Here is a 20,966-nt window from a genome sequence, read left to right on the forward strand (position 1 = left end):
ATGGGAAGCGGAGCTCGATTTGGACTGGCAGGTCTGCCAGCCGGTCAACGTAGCCTCTCGCAAAACGCTGGGAGGGGGAGAGACTGTGGTTCATTCTTCTCCGGGGAGAAAACTGCCAAAAAGCAAAAAACTCCACCAGGTTGGAATTAGGCTTTCCCCAGATCCCCGAACTGCAAAAACAATCCTGTGAATTCTTTGCAAGCTTGAAAGGCCGGGGGGTGGTCTTGTGGGTGGGAGAGAGCATATGGGGTGGGGGGGCGTGACTGGCATATGGGGGGGGTCATTGCTCAGGGATCGGGTCATCTTCCTTTAATAGCCACATGATCAGGAGCAAAGTGCCTTTTTGCTCTTTCTGAGCGGCTAATGCGCAAAGGCGGAAGACGAGCGCTGTAGCTCACTCTGTTTGCGCGCGGGGAGGAGGAGGAGGACCGGCCAGGATCGGGCAAAGGGAAGAGGTAATGGTCGCTCTCCGCCTTGGGAAGCGGGTGGGCGCTGTCGCAGGCTCCGGCTGCTGACAACTCGAGGTAGCGATCGGGAGCCCCCCCCCGTTGGCCCAAATCGTTCCGTGCCTCCCGCTGCCTAGCGCGGGGATTTCGCGACGGAGAAAGTGGGCGGCAAGGAGTTTTCCCCAAGTTGAAAGTGGCCAATTTTAAAAAAGTAGGGAGGCGAGGCTCTCCCTCCAAGTTCAGAAAAGCGCGGGTGGGGAGGGGAGCCACGCGCAAATCCGTTTTCATTTGCCAAGGCCAAAGAGGCCAGTTTCGTTTCTGTGCGTTCCGGGAAGCGGCTTCGTTCCTGGAACTGGGCTCGGGCATGTTTTGCTCTCTTGCGCGGCCCGAGGGACGGATCAGACATGACATTCCTACGGATCTTGTGCAGCTGGGATTGGGGATCTCGCTTTTGTAGCAAAAGGATTTTGAGAGAGTGTTCAAGAGAGAAAAAGTGGGATATTCCCGTACTTCCAGGGACCAGCGAGGAACCTACCCGTTTTAGAGACTTCATTTTACAAAACTGGGGGTGGATGTGTGTCTGTTTTGGATAACTTAATCCGGAATAAATGCACTCATCAAAGCAGGTCAGGTTTGTCTTGTTCGGTAAAAACCTGGAAAAGAGAAACGGAGAAGTGTTCGTTTTACTTTGGCAAAAAAAATCAATGCCACCACTTCGAAGTATTATTTAGCAGGTACTGTATATAGAACTTTGTTCAGAGTGTTTCTTATACAGTTTCTCAGTGTTGTTGTTTTTTTTTACAACAACCCTGCAAGTCTGGTCAACATTATTTTCCCAGTATTGCAGGGCTGGGGAAATGAGGAAACTCAAATGTAGGCGTTATTTATTTATTTATTTTGCATTTGATACATTTCAAGACTTGTTTTTATGAGCACCTGACCAAAATGTGGCACACTCTCTCTGTTTAGAGGTGCAAATTTGAACAAACAAGAAATGTGATATTGGTGCTGATGACACGAGGTCATATAGTGCTGAACATGGCCTCTCAGAACAGCTGATTCTATAAACAAACCTCTCACGCTTTTTGGGGTGCTTATTTTTGTTTTCAGGTGTTATTGTTAATTTTTTTTATAGCTAGATGAGCCTCAAAAGTTGTCCAGGACCTCTGAGAGGGCCTGATACGGTACTAGTTTTAATAAGTTTATGGCAAAAGCAGAAGTTGACTAGTATTATATTTTAGGCCAGGCTTTTCCCAGCTTGGTGTTCTCCAGATCATCCTACCCCCCTTCTCACTTTACAATTCCCATCAGCCTCAGCCAGCATGGTCAGTGGTCAGGAATGATGGGAGTTGTAGTTCAAAACAACTGGAGAGCACCAGCTTGGGGAAGACTGCTTCAGGCTTTGCAATATGAAAGTTCATAATAACCAGACTATGAATGGATAAATTAAAGTCAACATTAAATCATGGGCTCGAGCATGAATTGGGTGTTGGCACACTAGCTTATGGAATGTATGCTATACCTGTAGACTACTTAGAGATTGATTGAGCAGTTGAAGTGGTTTGTAATATTTTTCTAAAATAAATAACATAAACTTGCTTCAAAATGAAATTGGACTTTCTGCAGTAAGGAAAGTGACAGGGAAATGCACTGTGGGATGGCATTTGCTTGATGCAATGTTGTCCAACTTTCCTACAACCCCATGAATGAATGAATGAATGAATGAATGAATGAATGATTGCCAGTGTTGCATAACTTCCCAGCAGGCTTTGTGTCAACAGATCAGGATGAATAAACAGCCCATCAGAATTGTGGAGAATTTCATTTCTGTTTCAAACCATTCCTATTAGCGTTCTACAAGGACATTTGACCCAATAGTAAAAAATTACTTAACTTAATGGGTTTATCACAAGAGGAAAACAAAGTCAGGTGACACTTAAAACTCTAGATAGATCCAGAGGGAAAATTGGCCTTGGAACGCCTGATTTAAAATTATACCATGCAGCATTCCAGTTGAGTCAATTGATTAAAATTATTACCAGTTCCCTTTCTCCATGTGTCCTAGGCCAAATTAAAGGCTATACCTAATGCATTTGTAAAATCCACTCCATCGGTATGGAGAGGACGGTGTGATAGACTGGCTCCAAGTGCTTCCTCTCTTCTCCCATTCCTTGATCACCCATAATTTAGACATTCTGACAAGTATATCCTGTTCCATGATTGGGAGGGCAACGGGCTGCATAGATTATGAAGCATTCTTCCAGGTGGCGGTGCAATACCAGAAAAAAAGATACTGGGGCAAGCTAAAATCAATAAGGCAGACTGGTTTCAAATAATGCAGATCTGATTGTTTGCTAAAGCAGGTGGAACACAAAGGAGAAGGCATTGGGACTCTGACAAAAGTTGGATCCTTTTGTTATAGGTCCCCAAATAGGTACTGCGTTCTGCTTAATATAAGCCATTATTAGACTTTGTTATGAGGGATACACAATATTTCCATGAGCCTGGGGAAACGACCTCAAGAGAAGCATCGAAGAAGCACAATGGGGTCAATTATGGGTTAAGTCCCCTATGAAGTCTGTTTTGGCGTGAGTCCAGGAAGCCATCCTTAAAATAATTGTGTGATGGCACTGGACTCCCCAAAGCTTTTCCCATATTACTTATTTATTTGATTGATTGATCAATTACAACAACCCTGTGAGGTAGGTTAGGCTAATACTGTAGATGAGGGGTAGGCAACCTAAGGCCCGGGGGCTGGATGTGGCCCAATCGCCTTCTCAATCCGGCTTGCGGATTGAGCGTGTTTTTACATGAGTAGAACGTGTCCTTTTATTTAAAATGCATCTCTAGGTTATTTGTGGGGCATCGGTTCATTTCCTCCCCAAAAATATAGTCCAGCCCACCACATGGTCTGAGGAACAGTGGACCGGCCCACGACTGAAAAAGGTTTGTGACCCTTGCTGTAGATGCTAACTGGCCCTACCGGTAGGTCACCCAGTGAGCTTTATGACTGAGTGGGGATTTGACCCCTAGTATGAATCTCACGTCCATTTGTTTTAAAAGTTTGATCTTTATATGAATAGTTTATATTATTTTATGTAGCTATCTTTGTGGATTGAGTTCTATATAAATATTGTTAGATTTAAAAAAAGTCAACGAATTCTTTTGTTTACTTTCAGAGGCAGAAAGATGGGAGATGCTTCTGATGTTTGGGTGGGAAGCGCCTACCTGTTTGTGCAGTCAACATCGGAAAAGGTCCTTCTTCCTGTGATGTATGGAGACCCAAAGCAGAAGCCCTGCGTGTTCAAAGCTCTCAAGTTGGCACTAGCGGGTATGTATTCTGTGTTGCCGTTAGTGCCCCAAGCCAGCAACTCATTGAAGACGGCACCATTTGCCTGTTGTCGCTCAGCATCTTTACCTCTGAGCTGCTCTTGCAACTTAAGCTTCTCCCAAGTCCAAATCTTTGCAAGCTGGTGAGTCAGACCATTGGGCTCATCAAGCTCAGTACTGACTACTCTGACTGGCAACAACTCTCCAGGGTCCCAGGCGTGGGACATTCCCAGCTCTACTTGGAGATGCCAAGTACCCAGGACATTCTGCATGCCAAGCAGGTGATCTGCCTCTGAGCTAGAACATTGGCCCTAAAGATAAAGGGAGATTCCAGTCCTGGTTTAAACGGGAGCCTAGGAAACCACCTTATACCAAGTCAGACCATTGGACCACCTAGCTTAGTATTGTCTACACACCAGAGGTAGTCAACCTTTTTATACCTACTGCCCACTAATGCATCTTTCTTGATGGTAAATTTGCCTTACTGCCCACTAGTGCTCAATGGAAGGAGGATTCAGCTTGTGCCGTAGAACCCCCTACCACCCACCTAGAATCCTGAAACGCCCACCAGTGGGCGGTAGGGACCAGGTTGACAACCCCTGGTCTACACAGACAGGCAGCAGTTCTCCGGGGCTTCAGGCACAGGTCTTCTCTAGCCCTTCCTGGGTCCTTCTGCATTCAAATCAGATGCTCCGCCAAAATGTTTGAGTCCTTCCCCAAACATTGCACACCACTCTGCAGTCCTAGAACGCAGCAACTTATCTTCTGAATCTGTGCTCTGTTTGCTAAGAGACTTCCACTCATTGGAACTCTCCAGGGAAGTCTCTTTCACAACCTGTAGAATTTACAGGCCAAGGTGGTCAAAGTCCTCTCCTTTGCTTTAGTCATAAAGATAATAATAAGTAGAACATAGAGAAGCTTTTGTCTGCACTGTAGCTTGCAGCAGCACTTTAGATTTTCTTGTAAATGTGCTATTTTTCTCTCTGTGTGTATGTTTGTTTGTTTGTTTGTTTGTTTGTTGCATTTTGGAAGATTATACAAAATTTATTTAATTTATCCCCTGACTTAACAGCATAGAACACGACTGAAAAATATATATCTGCAAAGCTGCTGCCATTCATTGTAGAAGGTACTGAGCTTGATAACCCAATGGTCTGACTCAGAATAAAGTGGATTCTTATGTTCGCTAAGTGGAAAACCTGACAGCCACCGCTAACTTTCCTCCCCGCTCTCTTCCCCAGATTCAACGGGTAGCCTCAATGGGGTAGACGTGCTGAAGGTCCATTGCAGCGACCCTCACCTGATAATCCAGCTCAAATTCTGCAAGGAAGATAACTGCCGGAGATTCCTGCAAAGCTATCGCGAGGGACACCTCCAAGACTCCCTCCAGAATCACCTCAAACTTTCCTTGTCCATGTCCACCTTAGTCCCTGTCCAGATGGAGCTGAAAACTGGCTCTGAGAAGCTGGACGCCATGATCCGGGAGGAGGAGAGGTGCCTTGAGTGCATCTACCATGAAAAGGTGCGAGTAAGAGAAATGCTGGGCTGCGTGGGTGGCTATATGGCAGGAGCCTGGAACCTTTGGGTGAGCCGGATTGTTACTTGTCCCTGCGGGCCAACTTGGAGAGGTGTTGATAGCCCACCAATACATGACAGGTGGATTGACTTACCCACCGAACAAAGTCTCTTGTCCAGAGCTTTCCCAAGAACCTGAGAGCCAGCTGGGCACTTGGGAACCTCAGCGCAAGGGGCGTGGCCAGGCCTGTGCTCATCAAAAGGCTGAACACAGGACATCACACATGACGTCCCGTATGGGACGGGCGGGAATGGTTTGGGAGAAGCAGTCTTGTGGACCCAATTGGGACTTGTGCTGCACCCAGTTTGGTCTGCCGGCCAGAGCTTCCCAACTCCTGCTATTTAGCGTCCAAGTTAGAGAATTAAGAGGAAAATTCAGCATGCGAACCGTCCGAGTTTTGCGTCAAGGAAAGCTGGATTCTGCAGCTTGGGCAAAGGTGCCCACTTTTCTTTGACACAATGTGTCTTTATGCCTTTCTGAGAAAAGACAAGGAACAATGTGGGGCATGGAAGCCCCATCTTTTCCCACCCCACAAGCCCTGCAATTCTTCACAGATCTCAGCAGGCATTGCTCATCCACTTTGAACTCTGTTTTTTAACAAATAGGACTAGAATTATTATTATTATTATTATTATTATTATTATTATTATTATTATTATTATTATTATTATTAAAGTGACAGTTTACCTTCTCAGGGAACTGAGTTGGCCAACAATTCACACTCACTTTGCATACATAAGTGAAACCTTATGCAGGTGGTGGGGTGAAATAAATAAACGAAGAGTGTGGAAAACCTGCTGTTCCCTGCTCTCCATTTATTTGCTTTTTTCTGCCCACACACTCAGTGGGATTTCCTTGCTTACTAAGCTTTGGGGAGGTTACAGGCAGGCGCTGAGAGCACCCCAGGGCCCTCCTGCAGCCTTCCCAGAGCCCAGCAAGCAGCCCAAACATATATATTTGGCAGCACACCTGAATGTAGGAACTAACAGAATAGACATCATGGGTGCTGAATTTTTTTATAGGGCTTATTACTGAACCAGCTAGTTTACAGGTAAAATTAATGGGGCAGGTGATTTGTGCTTTTTTGGTATGTTACATATTGTATTTACTATGTTTATATCTTGCTTTCCTCCAGGGAGCTCAAGTCAATGTATATGGTAACCCTCTCCCTCCCCATTTTATCTTCACAACAGCCCTATGAGGTAGACTAGGTTGGGAGGCAGTGACTGGCCCAGGGTCACTCAGTGAGCTTCCTCACCAAGTGGGGATTTGAGGCCTGGTCTCCCAAGTTCTAGCCCAGCATTTTTAAACCACTGTACTACGTTGGTTCTCCATTTCAGCCTAACCGTCTCAGGGATGAAGAGATCACCGAGCTGGAGGAATCTCTCAGGAACTGTTCCTTTCTGGACAACAATGACAACAAGGGTCCTTCTTTGAATTCTTCACCTACATCTTTGAATTCTTCACCTCCATCTTTGAGTTCTTCACCTCCATCTTTGAATTCTTTGCCTCCATCTTACAGTTCTGTGGAGATCTCAGGGTCTCTGCCAAAGGGAGACACCTTCACTTTCCAGGGCCGGCAGTTCGGTAAGTGTTTCCAAGAGGAAATTGGGAGAACTTGATCACTTTGAATAAGAACTAGTTACAAGACCAAAAAATAAAAATAAACAGGTGCACACTAAAAGGAGAGAGCTGGACAAATTTGCCTATGTCATCTCAAGGAAAACTCTGAAAACGTGGTGTTATTTTGCAGCAGGACTGTTTGCTGTTTATAGTTTCGTATTGTAAAGTTTCTGAAGGGGAAGAAAAATATCAGAAGATTCAGGATAGTAGTAGAGTTGTCCAGCCAGAAATCACACAAGGAGTACTTGCAAGGTTAGATGTTGATTGAGCACTGGTTAGGTTTCATCTGAGCAGATTCAAGAGTTGGTGTTGCTGCCTCACCCCCCCCCCCCCCCTGAGCTTTCATTGGAGTCCTGTTCTGGAACAGCAGCTGAGAAGTCAGGTGTCCTCCTCATGGATAGGACTTAAGGAGAGTTGTGCTGCACACCCAGATATCACTTCCGTTCAGCCTTGCTCTTGGTGGAGATTTTGGTGCCTCAGGAATGAGGGGATGAGGCCAGCAGTTGAGGCTGCTCTGTTAAGGCAAATGGGGCACTTCCCCAACCAACCTCAGCCAGCCTCCACCTGCCTGCCCTGTGACTTACAACCAGTACTAGAGAGTGACCTCAGTTGCCAGGCTAAAATTTCCTGAGTCTCAGTTTTGCCCTCAGTAAACACCGCAGGAGGAAGGATTGAGGCAAAGCTCAGATTAGTTGGCTCTGCCTGCCATTGGTTCTGGCCCTGACTACTGTTGACCTCACTGCTTTCTGTCCCAACATGTCCCATTCTGGACATGTTTGGGACATGAGCATCAGCCACCACTGGAAAGCAGTCAGGGCCTGTTGGGTTCCTCCAAGCTTTTAGTCTCTCTGAGTGGGATATTTTCCCAGGCAGTGGTCTTGGGAGGTTTATTGGTCAGTAGTAGGGTCAACAGCATCCTCCTCCTCTACCTCAGAAGTCTCATGCGGTCCAGGGCTGGTCCTGGCAAGCAAGTAGTGAGTCCCCTTCTCCCACATATTGGTAGAGTTGAATCCAGAGCTCTCCATATTTAGAGCAGTCCCATTAAAAGCAATGAACCCATTGACTAACATCAGTCCATTCATTTGGATACAACCCTATTTTTTTGTTTTGCACGGAACGACATGATGAGTTAAGATTTGTTTTTTGTTGTTTCCTTCCCAAGCCAACAGAAAAATCTCTCCAGACGACCACCAGACGTTTGCCAAACTCGTGTCCAAGAAGTGGAAGCAGGTGGGCCGGTCTCTGCAGGTCAACTGCCGGGCCCTTCGGGATCCTGTCATCGACAACCTGGCCATAGAGTACGACCGGGAGGGCCTCTATGAGCAAGCCTACCAGCTTCTCCGCAGGTTCATTGATTCAGAAGGCAAGAGAGCCACCATACAAAGACTGGTTGCCGCCCTGGAGGAGAATGGCCTCATCAGCTTGGCTGAGGAGCTTCTGTGTCTCCACCAGAATGACAAAACGTTGTAAGAGGACATGAGGGGGGGCCAGTCCTCACTTGAGACTATGAGTTGCAGGGCCAGTGACGCTGCACATTCATGTGCCTTTCTACACCTCTTGACCGCACTGTAGACATTTGATGCCAGACCAGCTGTGGCCCTTGCCACTGGCAGAACCAGCCTCAAGAATAACCAGCACAGGACTGAGGCTGAAATTCAGTGTACTACTTCAGTGCTGAAATATGGATGGTCTTGGGAAACATCTTTCATCTTACAGTAGCATCTGGACAAAGGCCTCAGCGGTTTCAGAATATCTCAGCAATGCGTGCTGGTCGGTGACCGTAATAAAGATTTATCTATATCTATCTCAGCAATGCAATAGCAGGAAAAGGAAAAGATGCGTGACTTTCAGGAACGGTCTAAATAACTAGCTAGGCTGTGCCTGAATAAAGGTAGTTCTCAGCACTTACTGACTGTAGCATCAAATAATGATGTTATATGGAAATGTGCATACAAAAGCGAGCTATCCTCAGATTAATGATCTGGCTAGGACAGTCATATTGTCCAAAGTCAACTTTAAAAAGTGGTACTTTCCAATGCAGCCAGTTCACACAATGGATTGCAAATCATTGGCATAACTTAATCTAGCATGCAGTTGAATGTGTGAACTGACTCTTATTGGAAATAGGGGCTAGGAAAATGTTTTTTGGGGTGGCAAGGGGTATTCGATCTGCAATGACCTATTCATTCCTACAAGCTCCACTTGATGCTGCAGTCAGCAGAGTTGAAACTGCATGTGTGAACCAGCGCTAGGTGGCATTTCCATGAACAGGCTGCACCAACATTTTACACTTCTTATGGAGTCATTCTTGAGTGTCATACCAATTGTGCTGCTGCAATGCTTACTTACAGGAGCATGTTGTCTGCAGTTCCTTGCACAGAGGATCCACCTCAGTGACATTATTGTATCCCAGATTCTCTTCCAGGAAGGAACAGTAGGCTCTCTCTTGCCTCATTGTTTGCTTTCAGTCTTATGGCTGTGTCTGCTTTAGCACCATTCCCCCCCCCCCCGAAAAGGAGGCATGGCTGGGTTGGTAGCTGTCCATGGTTCATGATGACAGCTACCTCCCTTGGATCCTCTGCACATTTATAGATGCCCGTTTCACACGTAATCTTAAACCGCTGTTTATCAACCAATAGTTTATTAAATCATGGCATAGCATTATGTATAAATCCTGCCATACAGCTTAACTATGGTTTGTTCACTGCCAACAAACCACAGTCTGAAGCCATAGTTTATTGTTGGCTTATGAACTTTGGTTTGTTTTAACTATGGCTTAGTCTTGTGTGTGAACCTAGCACCCTTGTTTAACTATGGTATGTTTGAACACCCCATCACAGACACTTAGTAAGCTACAAATGCACGAGGCAAGAGCAGCTGGAAAAGAAACCAAGCTTTTGAAAAACAAGCCATGGTGACTGTCTGTGGGATAACTTGTGGTTAACTCTTGGTTTGTCTAAGAACCAAGCACGGTTTAAACAAAACATTATGTGTAAAAAACCAGTCTGATAATTGCTTAGAGCAGGCATCCCCAAACTTCGCCCCTCCAGATGTTTTGGACTACAATTCCTTCCCTGACCACTGGTCCTGTTAGCTAGGGATCATGGGAGTGCACAAAGCAACCTTGCTGGTGCTGAGAATGTCTGGGTCTAGTCATTCGACATTCCATTCTGTTTTCAGCACAATCTGGTATAGCACACAAATGAAGGAATGGTTAGTGCCCTAAATCTGTGAATCAGAACATGGGAATATATATTGTACTGAGTCAGAACCTTAGTCCATTTAGATCAGGATTGTCTCCATCAGTTGGCAGTTCTCCAGAGTTTCAGACAGAAGTCTTTCCCAGCCACCTCTGGCAATGCCAGGGACCTTTCCCCTTGCTACTGGCCCTTCTCTACGGGTATAAACGTCATTTTAAAAACCTATCATCTTGATCCTTATTTACTGGTGTCTTCAGTTTTTTACAAATACATACGCAAAACATAAACTCAACAAAGACAAGTGGTGCATATCATTTGGGTGTAAAGGCAATTAACTAAAGGGAGAGCATCATTCTGTAGAGTCAGGTTGGCTTCATTAAAGATACAATACCTCTAGACCATAGGTATTGTGGTAATGTGTTTCCAAAACTGTCTGAGGGCCTGGCAGTACAAGGGTCCCTCCTGCCTTGCCCAGTTACAAATGTTATAAAGAGAATGCATGCATTTACAAAGGTATTGACTGACTGTGTCCTGAACCACTCAATTCTGCTGCATTAATTTCTCTGGAAGATAGTCTGCACTATTGAAAATCTAATGCATGATGAGAAATGGTACAATTTAAAAACCCATAAAATTGCCCGATGAAAAGTGATATCCCCCAAGCAATGGGAGCAGAGTTAGAGTTTTTCCATGATGGAAGTTCTCAAGGCAGCCTACACGGGATTTCCCCAGTGTATGTGTCTCCCTCATCCAGCCAATCATCTTTAGCTTCAGCAAAATTGCTTCACCATGTGGAAGAGTAACCGCAACTCAGGGGAAGATATTGATAAATTAGAACACAATTGGTACAGGCTGATATTTTTGCAAAGTGAATTTTTACCACTTTTGTATTGCCTTGTTTTCTGCCCTGTAGGTTTTCTACACAATACTCTCTTCTGATAGACACTGATTTTTAATACCATGATTTGTATCTTTTGAGAATCCTGCTTTTATATCACAGCACTTTTCTCAATGTATGTCTTGACAATCTTCGAATTGTGTCTCTCCCCACCTTGTTGTGGCTTTCATTTTTAAACACATGGAAGATAAGGCAAAAATCAAATAAACATGCTGCTCAATGTTTAAAAGGGAATGCACTCGTGGAGATACCTCTCGGGAATTTGTTGGAATCCAAAAGAGAGTTTCATGTTTTTAAATAGTTTTAGCAGCACTTGAAAGTTTGGAGCAGTGTCAAGCTGACCGTGGGAAGACGACTTTGGTCCAAGCTGAGCAAAAGGATTTACTGACATGGGTGTGTGGGTGTGGAGAGAGACCCCCAGGGACTGCTGGTCCTGTTCACATTGTTTGCCAACATCTAGATTAAGACAATTGTAGCAAAACGTAACAAGGCAGTACAGAAGGCAGTTTAAAACTGGCACTGATGGTCAGAGAACGCGAGGGCAAAAAAGGTATGTATGGTAAGTTTTTCGTAGGTGGTGGAAATACACCATTATTTGGGACCTACCCTAGTCGTCCATAAGACTACAGTACATGCTTTGAGTACTGCCCTAGTACTAAGGTAAAGGTAAAGGGACGCCTGACTATTAGATCCAGTCATGACTGACTCTGGGGTTGTGTCGCTCATCTCGCGTTATTGGCTGAGGGAGCCGGCGTACAGCTTCCAGGTCATGTGGCCAGCATGACAAAGCTGCTTCTGGTGAACCAGAGCAGCGCATGGAAACGCTGTTTACTGTCCCGCTTGGAGCGGTACCTATTTATCTACTTGCACTTTGACATGCTTTCAAACTTCTAGGTTGGCAGGAGCTAGGACCGAGCAATGGGAGCTCACCCCGTCACGGGGATTCGAACCGCCGACCTTCTGATCAGCAAGCCCTAGGCTCTGTGGTTTAACCCACGCCACCCACGTCTCCTAGTACTAGGAAGGGCCAATCTGCCCATTTCAGTTTCCTTCACTTTCTTGCTACCTAGTTTCAACATAAAATGGTTGGTGGAACAGACACTTTAAGCAGTTCTTCCTGTTTCCTAAGTCCTAAGTCCTCCTTGCAACAGCAGCATGCCAGAGCGAGAAGATGCTCCTTTGCAAGGTGAGTCAAGGAAGACGTGCCCAGTTTTTGGTGGGCTGGCGAGATACCTTAAGCAACTACCGTACATGGGCTGGAAGCAGCCTGTGAGTTTGCCTGCTCTGATGAACTAAAGTACAGACCACTGAAAAAAGGAGGAGGAAAAAGCAGACTCTGGGATAGGGAAGGGAAAAATCTTTTCTATTTTGGTTTCTTGTTTTTCAGACCTGCTCCCCACATTTATATATCAGTTTGCGATTTTTTTTTTTAAGCCCTCATAAAAATTTCTCCTAATATGCCGATTTTGGTATGCAATTTTGCTTAATAGAATGCATCTTTGTATGTTATTTCCACTGATCTATGCACACTTCACCCTTGCATATCCATTTTTGGACGCATTACTTGGCTGGAAAAGTGCATTGCCAAACTCTGAGAAATGTGAATTTTGAAGGATTCAAAATCCAGTTCATGTATCATTTGGGAAGGTGGAAATTAGGGAAGTCCACTTTTAAATGCAAACTTCATCACATTTTGTCCTCAGTGTGGGGTCAGTAGACTAACCAACATCCCCCAAATCCCAATGGCTATTATACAAGAATGAACTTGTTGGAACGACACTTTGCAACGCTAGTCATTTCCTCTTTTACAAGGCGCTAACTTTATTGGGGTGGTAACATGATGGCACTCAGTCTGACCAGATTTCATGAGGCAATCTGTCGTTGCGTGAACACATACAGACACGGACCCTTCACATGTGCATCCAACTCCTCTCCGCCCCCGCCCCCTCCCTGCTGTTGGCATGCATCTGAAGCAGTAGTACTCCAGAGCTCTCCTGACTCTTTTTGGACAGAAACATCTGCTCAGGTCATGTGACCAGCACTTGGAGGCCAGCTGAGCTCCGTTTCTCAACACACCACTGAGGGGGCTCTCTTGCCAACACAGACACAGAGAAAGACAGGGTTTGGAGAGAAGACAAGGGGAGAGGAGGAGGAGGACCCAGCCATGTTTGCACACAATCCGGCACACAGACTGGGTGCTTCTCCTGAAAATGCACGGAAAGGCAAGAGAGCCAGGATTGCGTAACTCAGCTAGGATTTCCTGGGCTATATGATCAGAGGCTGAGGAATGCCAGAGCTAATCGGATCCAGATGTGCCTACTTGGCAACCTTTTATCCAAACGTTACCGAAGGGAGATGCAATGCTACTGACAAGATTGCACTGGATGTAAGTACCAAGCCTTTTGGTTTGTTCAGGGACCCATTTGCAAACAGGAGCTGGCCTGCCCTCCAGCTTTAACCTAAACCTCTCCCCACCCTTCCTGCGCCTGTGTTAGATTTCTCATTGCCATTCACAAGCAGCAAACGAACTCTCCTTTTCCTCCCCAGTCTGCACATCTGGCTCGTTCACTGCAAGAGGCATACCTTACCTGTGTCGGCTAGACTGTGCAAATGCTGCAGTTAATATATAGGGAGGGGAGAAAGTTTGTGCATGCAGCTTTTGCCGAGATCCTCCCGCACACATTTTCCATTGGGGGAACAAAGAAGAGCCAAGGTTGGTGGCTAAGCACCAACTGTCTGCGTGGTAAGTATGGTAATCTCTGGGAAAAGACCCCCTTTCTGAGATTCTGGAGAGCCACTGGCAGTCAATATATTATTGAGCTGCATGGGCCAGCTTCCTCCTACTGTATACATCCTATGGAAGCAGCAAGTAACCTCAGGACCAGGATGCAGCACTTTGGACCTCTCCATCTGGTCCTTGGGACATTCATCCCTGAGACAAAGGCCTTGTTTGCTCCTCCTTGAGTGCTTTGCTGACTGGAATACAGCCTTGAATTGTGACCATGTGTCTCGCTTGCCTGGAAGGATGGATGGAGAGGGGTGTGTGGCTGAAATAGAGCTTATGCTATGTGCATTGCTCGGTCCATTTTTGCCTTTGGCCCTGTCCTCAGATGGCAAGCAGCCCCTGGGTGGTTTTCCATGAAGGTATGTGGCCCTTGGATTGAAAATGTTTCCCCATGGCTGGGTCCTATGCAATTAATCCACACACATCCCTCCATCCATGCTGAAGAACCTGAACACAGCAGCACTCTGCCTTGCTGTGGTGCTTCAGGAACCATATTCAGAGGCATGTCACTCTTGATCCTGCAGACAGTATACAATGCAGGCATCCTAACTAGCAGTCATGGTTAGCCTTATCCAGATGTTCAACAGCATCTGGAGGGCCAGGTGCTTCTCTTTCAGGGTGAGCAGACTTCAAGCTTCCCTTCTCATGCTCTAGAAACATGTTCACTTATCAGTAAGGGCAGGCCTCTGGGCATGTGCAGAGTCCTTTCTATATAAGCCAGAGCACTAACCTTGCAATTTTTGCTCCCAGAAGTGGAGGCACTATAAAAGTGCTTGTAGAGGAATTTGGGTAGTAGGCGTAGCATATCTTGCTTTTTTATGGAAGGGCTGTTGCAATACAGAATTCTTCCCCCTGCTAGGGGCAGTGACGATATAGCGATGCTGGCATTCTGCCTGGCATTCAGATGCTGTCAAAGAGTTTACTTTTTTATTTCTGGCAGTTGGGGAAGAATACATAGAAAGCCTTTACTACCTAGTAGAGTGGGCATTTTTTGTTTGTTTTTGCATTACCACGATGGTTTTCTGTGGCGGCCTTCCCATCAAGACAGCTCTCAGGTCAGTCTATCCAGAGCCTGCATTTTTCACGGAACCTGGCATCCACCCAAAAGACACGTTGGAAGGAATCTGGCTAAACAAGGAGAAAAACAGGGTTTAGGGTTATCGCCTGGAGTTTAGGAAGGGAATCTTGATGTTGTTGTTGTTTAGTCATGAAGATCTTGATGCTGACGGGAGGCAAAAGGGCCAGTCAGAGAACAGGTTTGTAGTGAGCACAGCAGGGTCACTGGGGGAGTTAACGCCAGAATATAATTTAGTCTGTAGATAACATATTTGTTTCCATTTCCTGAGCTCCCTTCCCTTCCCCTCCAAATCTGGGAAGGCCCCCAAATGCCCCTCCTGCTTTGAGCCAGATATGCAGAGTCATGGCAGAGCAGAACATCTGGATCTGCTTCATTCCATCATTCTCTTCCTTCTGGGATTTCCTGTTGCACACAGAAGAATCAAAGTGCCTGCCTTACATTTTTATATTTGCGTGGCGAATGGCGTCCCCCACCATGGGGGAATGGTATAACCTGCCTGGGGTCTTACTTAATAGAGGAGAGCCCTCTATTTCAGAGTGGGCAGGCTTCAGGCTTGTGGGATTTTATCTCTCTCTTTTTTTTACTAGTTCCCTGAAATCCACTATGGGGGTTGGTGCAAAAGGCATATACTTGGAAGGAAAGAATTCTGAGCTTAGCAGTTAGTTTTTGAGTATCAGGATTGCATTAAGTTTGCAGTCCATTCACCCAGAAATCAACTCTGGGTTACCCCAACTTTTAAAATTTCAGCAGTAGAATTTACTGAAGGGGGTGTCGTCATTTTGTTGCTGTTAAACAGATGTTTTGTCGTTTGAATGAGACTTCATGGGTCTCCTGTCCCATAAGTAAAAGAAGTTACAGGTTCTGAACCAACCAGATTTTATTGACTTTTGCAAATTAAGCTGATGGCTGGTCTAAATATTGGCAGGCTTGTATCTGTAAGTCATGGAAACTGTAGATTTCCATCTTCGGCACGGCTTATTCCAAGGCCTGAGTCCATGAAACTGAATAGAGAAAAGCAGCCAGAAATTCTCTCTAAGGTTGCCATTAGCATCTCAGATCTGAAATAATACTGGGGCAAATTTGCATGAAAACAAGTCAGAACTTAATTGGAGCCAGGAGTCAACATTGCTGGGCTCTGGAGTCAGGGTCACAAAGTTGCATCATGTCCCAGAAAATGTTTGCATGTAATATGACGGGCAGGAAAGATCTTTTTGAGCATATACTGAGTTCTTACCATTCACCATGATATAGTGTCAACCCCACACCCAATCTCCTGTCCCTATACTGACACAACCTATTAAGATATTTTGTACTGCTACATCTTTTGGGACAAGGCCTAAATCAGGAAAAACCTGATTTCTTGACATACTGTTTTATTTATTTAAAAAAATTGTATTCCACTCTCCAGCTAAAAAAAAAAAGGCTCCCATAGCAGCTTACTGGTGACTTTAAAAAAAAAAGACAATAAAGAAGACACCAACCCAAAGCAAAATGTATTTCTAGGAAGGGGGAAATAAAGAAAACTTGGGAACAAGTTTGAAGCTTTACTAAAATGTATGTGTGAAATTGTGAGGAAACTTAAAACTAGGAGCCCCCAGTCCAGACCCCTCATGCCAGCTCTGGTTGAGACCACCAATAGCTTCAGCTATTAAAACTGTACACAACCAATGGTTTGGGCCTGACTGAGTCCTTTTATACCAGGGCAGACAGTGACACTTACTCTGGCTTTCCCTCCTCAGTGAATTTGTAGGGTTTAAACTTTAAAAGAGGGTCTTTGTGGTGGTGGTGGTTGTTGTTGTTTAGTCATTTAGTCGTGTCCGACTCTTTGTGACCCCATGGACCATAGCATGCCAGGCACTCCTGTCTTCCACTGCCTCCCGCAGTTTGATCAAACTCATGTTTGTAGCTTCAAGAACACTGTCCAGCCATCTCGTCCTCTGTCGTCCCCTTTTCCTTGTGCCCTCCATCTTTCCCAACATCAGGGTCTTTTCCAGGGAGTCTTCTCTTCTCATGAGGTGGCCAAAGTATCTTTGTGGTAGAGGGTTCCAATTTATGGGTGCCCTTCTTCATGAGGTGCATCTGTTTCCCTAACAACTGGGCATTTGATGATTCAAATATTCTCAACAGCCTTGAAATTATTCACTGTGCCTTTTTGGAATGTTTCCAGAAGTTTTAAAATGTATTAAATGGTCTTCAACAACAACAAAAACCAGTGTTTTGATCTTTTGTGATTTAGCATCCTGGACTCCTTTGGAACAAAATGTAGAAGAGAAATTTAACTAACTAAATGTGCTATAGACTCTACCCTGACCTCCAGTTTCTTTTCTCTGCAGATGGATGTAGACTACAGACAATCCCCCTAACACAATACTGCATGTTTCTTAGTGGAGATTTCTGGGAACAATGAGAGTTCAATTCAAGGCTGATGCCATTTGCACACTCGTCCTCGTGGTCGTCCTTTTCACCATACTTTATTCTCAACTGGGCCACACTTCCCTTAGAGAAGAAAAGGCGAAAGGTCAGAAGCCACCATTAGTGGCGACTCGTAGGGTCTTCCACGTTCCCATCGCCCTGCAGAAACAGACTGCAGTGCAGAAGGCCAAAATGATTTCTTCAATGAAACCTGGCGAGCAAGATGCCATGCTCACTACTCTGCCCCCCTCAACGCAGCCTGCTTTTGATTTTAAGCGTTACCTGAGGAACAAAGACAACCGCAAGTTTGACCTTCTCATTAACCAGCCAAAGAAATGCAAGAGGAACCCAGGGGGCCCCTTCTTGCTCATCGCCATAAAGTCACTGGTAGAGGACTTTGACCGCCGGGAGATTGTACGGAAAACTTGGGGAAGAGAAGGGCTGGTCAATGGGGCGCAGGTGCAAAGGGTTTTCCTCCTGGGGGTCCCAAAGAACAAAACAGCGCTGCCAGTGTGGGAGAGTCTTGTTCATCAGGAGAGCCAGATGTATCGAGACATCTTGTTGTGGGACTTCCTTGACACTTTCTTCAATTTGACCTTGAAGGAGATACATTTCCTAAACTGGGCTCATGAGTTTTGTTTCAGTACTAAGTTCATATTCAAAGGCGATGCCGACGTCTTCGTCAACGTGGAAAACATTGTCAACTTCCTGGAGAGGCGTGATCCATCCGATGACCTATTTGTTGGGGACATCATCTATAATGCGCACCCAATCCGAATCCGCAAGAGCAAATACTACATTCCGGAGACAATGTATGGGCTCAGCATGTATCCAGCCTATGCTGGGGGTGGTGGGTTCTTACTTTCCAGCAGCACCATGAAGAAACTCTCTCAGGCTTGTGGGGAGGTAGAACTCTTTCCTATTGATGATGTCTTCCTAGGCATGTGCTTACAAAGACTCAACCTGAAGCCCACCTTGCATGAAGGGTTCAAGACATTTGGAATAACCAAGCCCTCTGCTGCTCCAAACTTGCAGACCTTTGATCCTTGTTTTTACAAAGATCTCATGGTAGTCCACAGCCTGAAGGGAGCTGAAATCTGGCTAATGTGGAACCTGCTGCACAACCCACGGCTCTCTTGCACCCAAAAGAAGCATGTAAAGAAGGCTTTCCGGTGGAAAATCAAAACTAAAGAGCCTCCCAAAGATTATGCGACATAAGGATTGACTTGCATGAGTGAAGGAACATCACACAGGCCTAGCACTGCTGATGCGACTTGCACATCATCCGACATTGCTTGAAACCTAGGTACAGTGTTTTAGGCGGAGATATCAAGTGATGGAAATGCTTGTTTAAGCCAACCCTAATTTCTGCAGTTGTATTAGTGGTGAAAATATATGGAGTGGAATCCAATGTAGTTCCCTTTGTTTGCTCACAAGGAGTTTGCAATCACAGAAGCAGCCCTCAGGAACATAGGGGCGAAGCAAGCTGTCTTCTACGAAGTCCTACCAGTGGTTCCTCTAGTTCAGTATTGTCTACACTTAACAAGCATAACTCCCAGAGGTCCAAACATACGAAATACATATGCTCAGAATAGGCTCAAAGAAAGACTGCAAAATTCACCCATGCAAATACGGTACATATGTTTAGAAAGGTCTGCAAAGGTTGTAAAGCAGGGGCGTAGCCAGGATCAAAACTGGGGGGGGGAGCCACGGTCGTTCAGGGGCGGGGCCACGAAGTGGGAACGTGGGCGGGGCTATAGGGCCCGTGGCGGCGGCGGCAGCAGCCACCTTGTGCTTCTGGGGCTGGCAGCGTCGGCGGCTACACTGCTTGGCTGGAGAGGACGGGACATAGCTGCCAAGTTTTCCCTTTTCTCGCGAGGAAGCCTATTCAGCATGAAGGAATTTCCCTTAAAAAAAGGGAGAACTTGGCAGCTATGGGACGGGAGGGTCGGGCAGGCGAGAGGGGGTGACAGGGCGGGCAAGGGCGAGGCAAGGCATGGCCGCAGTCACGACGGCTCCGAGGCATTGCTGCATATCAGCATAATATTTCAATCATGTTGTGGGTTCAAGCCCCACCTTAGGAAAAAACTCCTGCATTGCAGGGGGTTGGACTAGATGACCCTTGTGGTCCCTTCCAACTACAATTCTATGATTCTATTGATATATTGCCATAGCATATGCATCATTCTGCTTTCTTGAATTGTCCTACTCCTAGGCATAGCAGCCAACTCCTAGGGGCCTAGGTGCCTCCCCCCCCAATTACTGGTAAATACCGTATTTGAAAGAGTCACCCCCCCCATGTTGATGGTCTTTCTATGTGGGGCTTATCTGCCCCCCCCCCGTATTTTATTAAGGATGGAAGAGGGAGGGAAGGAAGGAAGAAATAGAGAGAGGGATAACTCACATTTGTGGGTGCCTCTGGGTGACGCTGTGATGCTGGAACTCTGCAGCAAAAGGAAGATACCGGTACGCCTGTACAGGAGCCTTGTAAGCAGCTTTCTCTCTGCTTGATTTACAGCAGGCACGTCCAACAGGTAGATTGTGATCTACCAGTAGATCACTGGATGTCTGTGGTAGATCACTGCTAGATCACTGGCACCCCTAAAAAAAGCTCACCCAAAATTTTCCTCCTCCCTAAAAAAAGCTGAACTATGACCTGAAGCCCTAAACAAAAATGGGCCTCCCTCCCTCCTAAAAGAAGCTCAACAAGTTTGACCTAAACCCCAAAAAACAGGGCTTCCCTTCTCTAAAAAAACTCAACAGCTTTGACCTGAACCCCCCAAAAGGGGGTAGATCACTCCCAGTTTTTAACTCTGTTAGTAGACCAGAGTCTCTCGGGAGGTGGCCACCCCTGATTTACAATATATACAGATGCAGGAGGAGGGGCAGACTGGAACACCACTGCTTTTTATAAACATCACTGTGTCTATCAAAGCTACAGCCCCCCCTTTCTTATTCACTTCCTTTTAGCCTTGCAGGGCCACCTTAGTCAAATTGAATCCTCTGCATCCTCATTAAATCGCCAATAGAACTCTTAATGCGATCCCTGAATGCTCATTAACAACTCCCACTGAAGAACAATAGGGTGAAGTGGTGAGCTATCAAACCTTGCCTGAAGGGGTATTCTGCTCCATTGTCTTAACTGCTTAAGTACTGGTAGCCACTTTGCTTTATTTATTTGATGTGTTTTTGTTACAGCTGTGTTCCCGCCCCCCCCGGCAAGTGGAGAGCTGCTCTCGCTAAAGCAAAGCCCTTTCCACTTCAGTTTTTGGAGGGGAAAAGTGCTGGTTATGGTCTGTAAAATACAATAATTTTTTGCTTCTGGGGGGGCAGCTGCCCCCTCCTGCCCCCTGCCTACGCCCATGTTGTAAAGAGTACGGACTTTGCTGTACATGAAGTGCAAGATTTGATCCCTCAAGAACCTCACATAGGTCTGGGAAAGACCTTTCTGAAACCCTTGAGAGTTGCTGCCAGTTGGTATAGATAGACAATACTGAGTGAGATGGAGCAGTGCTCTGGCTCTGAATGATGCCTGCTCATCTGCCAGATTTATTTCTTAGGAATAATAGAGCATTGAGAGGAAGGTCCACTGTTGCAGGGCCATTCTGATGTAAATGC

The 20,966-nt window shown here is 45.8% G+C and overlaps 2 protein-coding genes across 8 annotated transcripts; both read left to right on the forward strand.

The window, feature by feature from the left end:
• Positions 1-5: 5 nt before the first annotated feature.
• Positions 6-11,307, forward strand: TRADD (TNFRSF1A associated via death domain). 6 transcript variants are annotated; one of them, XM_035119562.3, is made up of 5 exons: positions 6-139; positions 3,626-3,777; positions 5,018-5,298; positions 6,693-6,939; positions 8,138-11,307. In XM_035119562.3, exons 2-5 carry the CDS (start codon positions 3,636-3,638, stop codon positions 8,443-8,445), a joined length of 978 nt encoding a protein of 325 aa, XP_034975453.3. In that variant the 5' UTR covers positions 6-139; positions 3,626-3,635; the 3' UTR covers positions 8,446-11,307. The 6 variants fall into 6 exon arrangements, with proteins under 6 accessions (XP_034975453.3, XP_088528185.1, XP_088528183.1 ...); XM_088672059.1 differs by having other exon boundaries at positions 25-139; positions 3,632-3,777; XM_088672057.1 differs by having other exon boundaries at positions 93-455.
• Positions 11,308-13,145: 1,838 nt separating this feature from the next.
• On the forward strand, positions 13,146-18,759 carry B3GNT9 (UDP-GlcNAc:betaGal beta-1,3-N-acetylglucosaminyltransferase 9). 2 transcript variants are annotated; one of them, XM_035119554.3, is made up of 2 exons: positions 13,146-13,459; positions 17,270-18,759. In XM_035119554.3, exon 2 carries the CDS (start codon positions 17,340-17,342, stop codon positions 18,564-18,566), a length of 1,227 nt encoding a protein of 408 aa, XP_034975445.3. In that variant the 5' UTR covers positions 13,146-13,459; positions 17,270-17,339; the 3' UTR covers positions 18,567-18,759. The 2 variants fall into 2 exon arrangements, with proteins under 2 accessions (XP_034975445.3, XP_088528181.1); XM_088672055.1 differs by lacking the exon at positions 13,146-13,459 and adding an exon at positions 14,776-14,913.
• Positions 18,760-20,966: the final 2,207 nt, after the last annotated feature.

Source organism: Zootoca vivipara, chromosome 6, assembly GCF_965207765.1.
Source record: "Zootoca vivipara chromosome 6, rZooViv2.hap1.1, whole genome shotgun sequence".
Taxonomy (NCBI): Eukaryota; Metazoa; Chordata; class Lepidosauria; order Squamata; family Lacertidae; genus Zootoca; species Zootoca vivipara.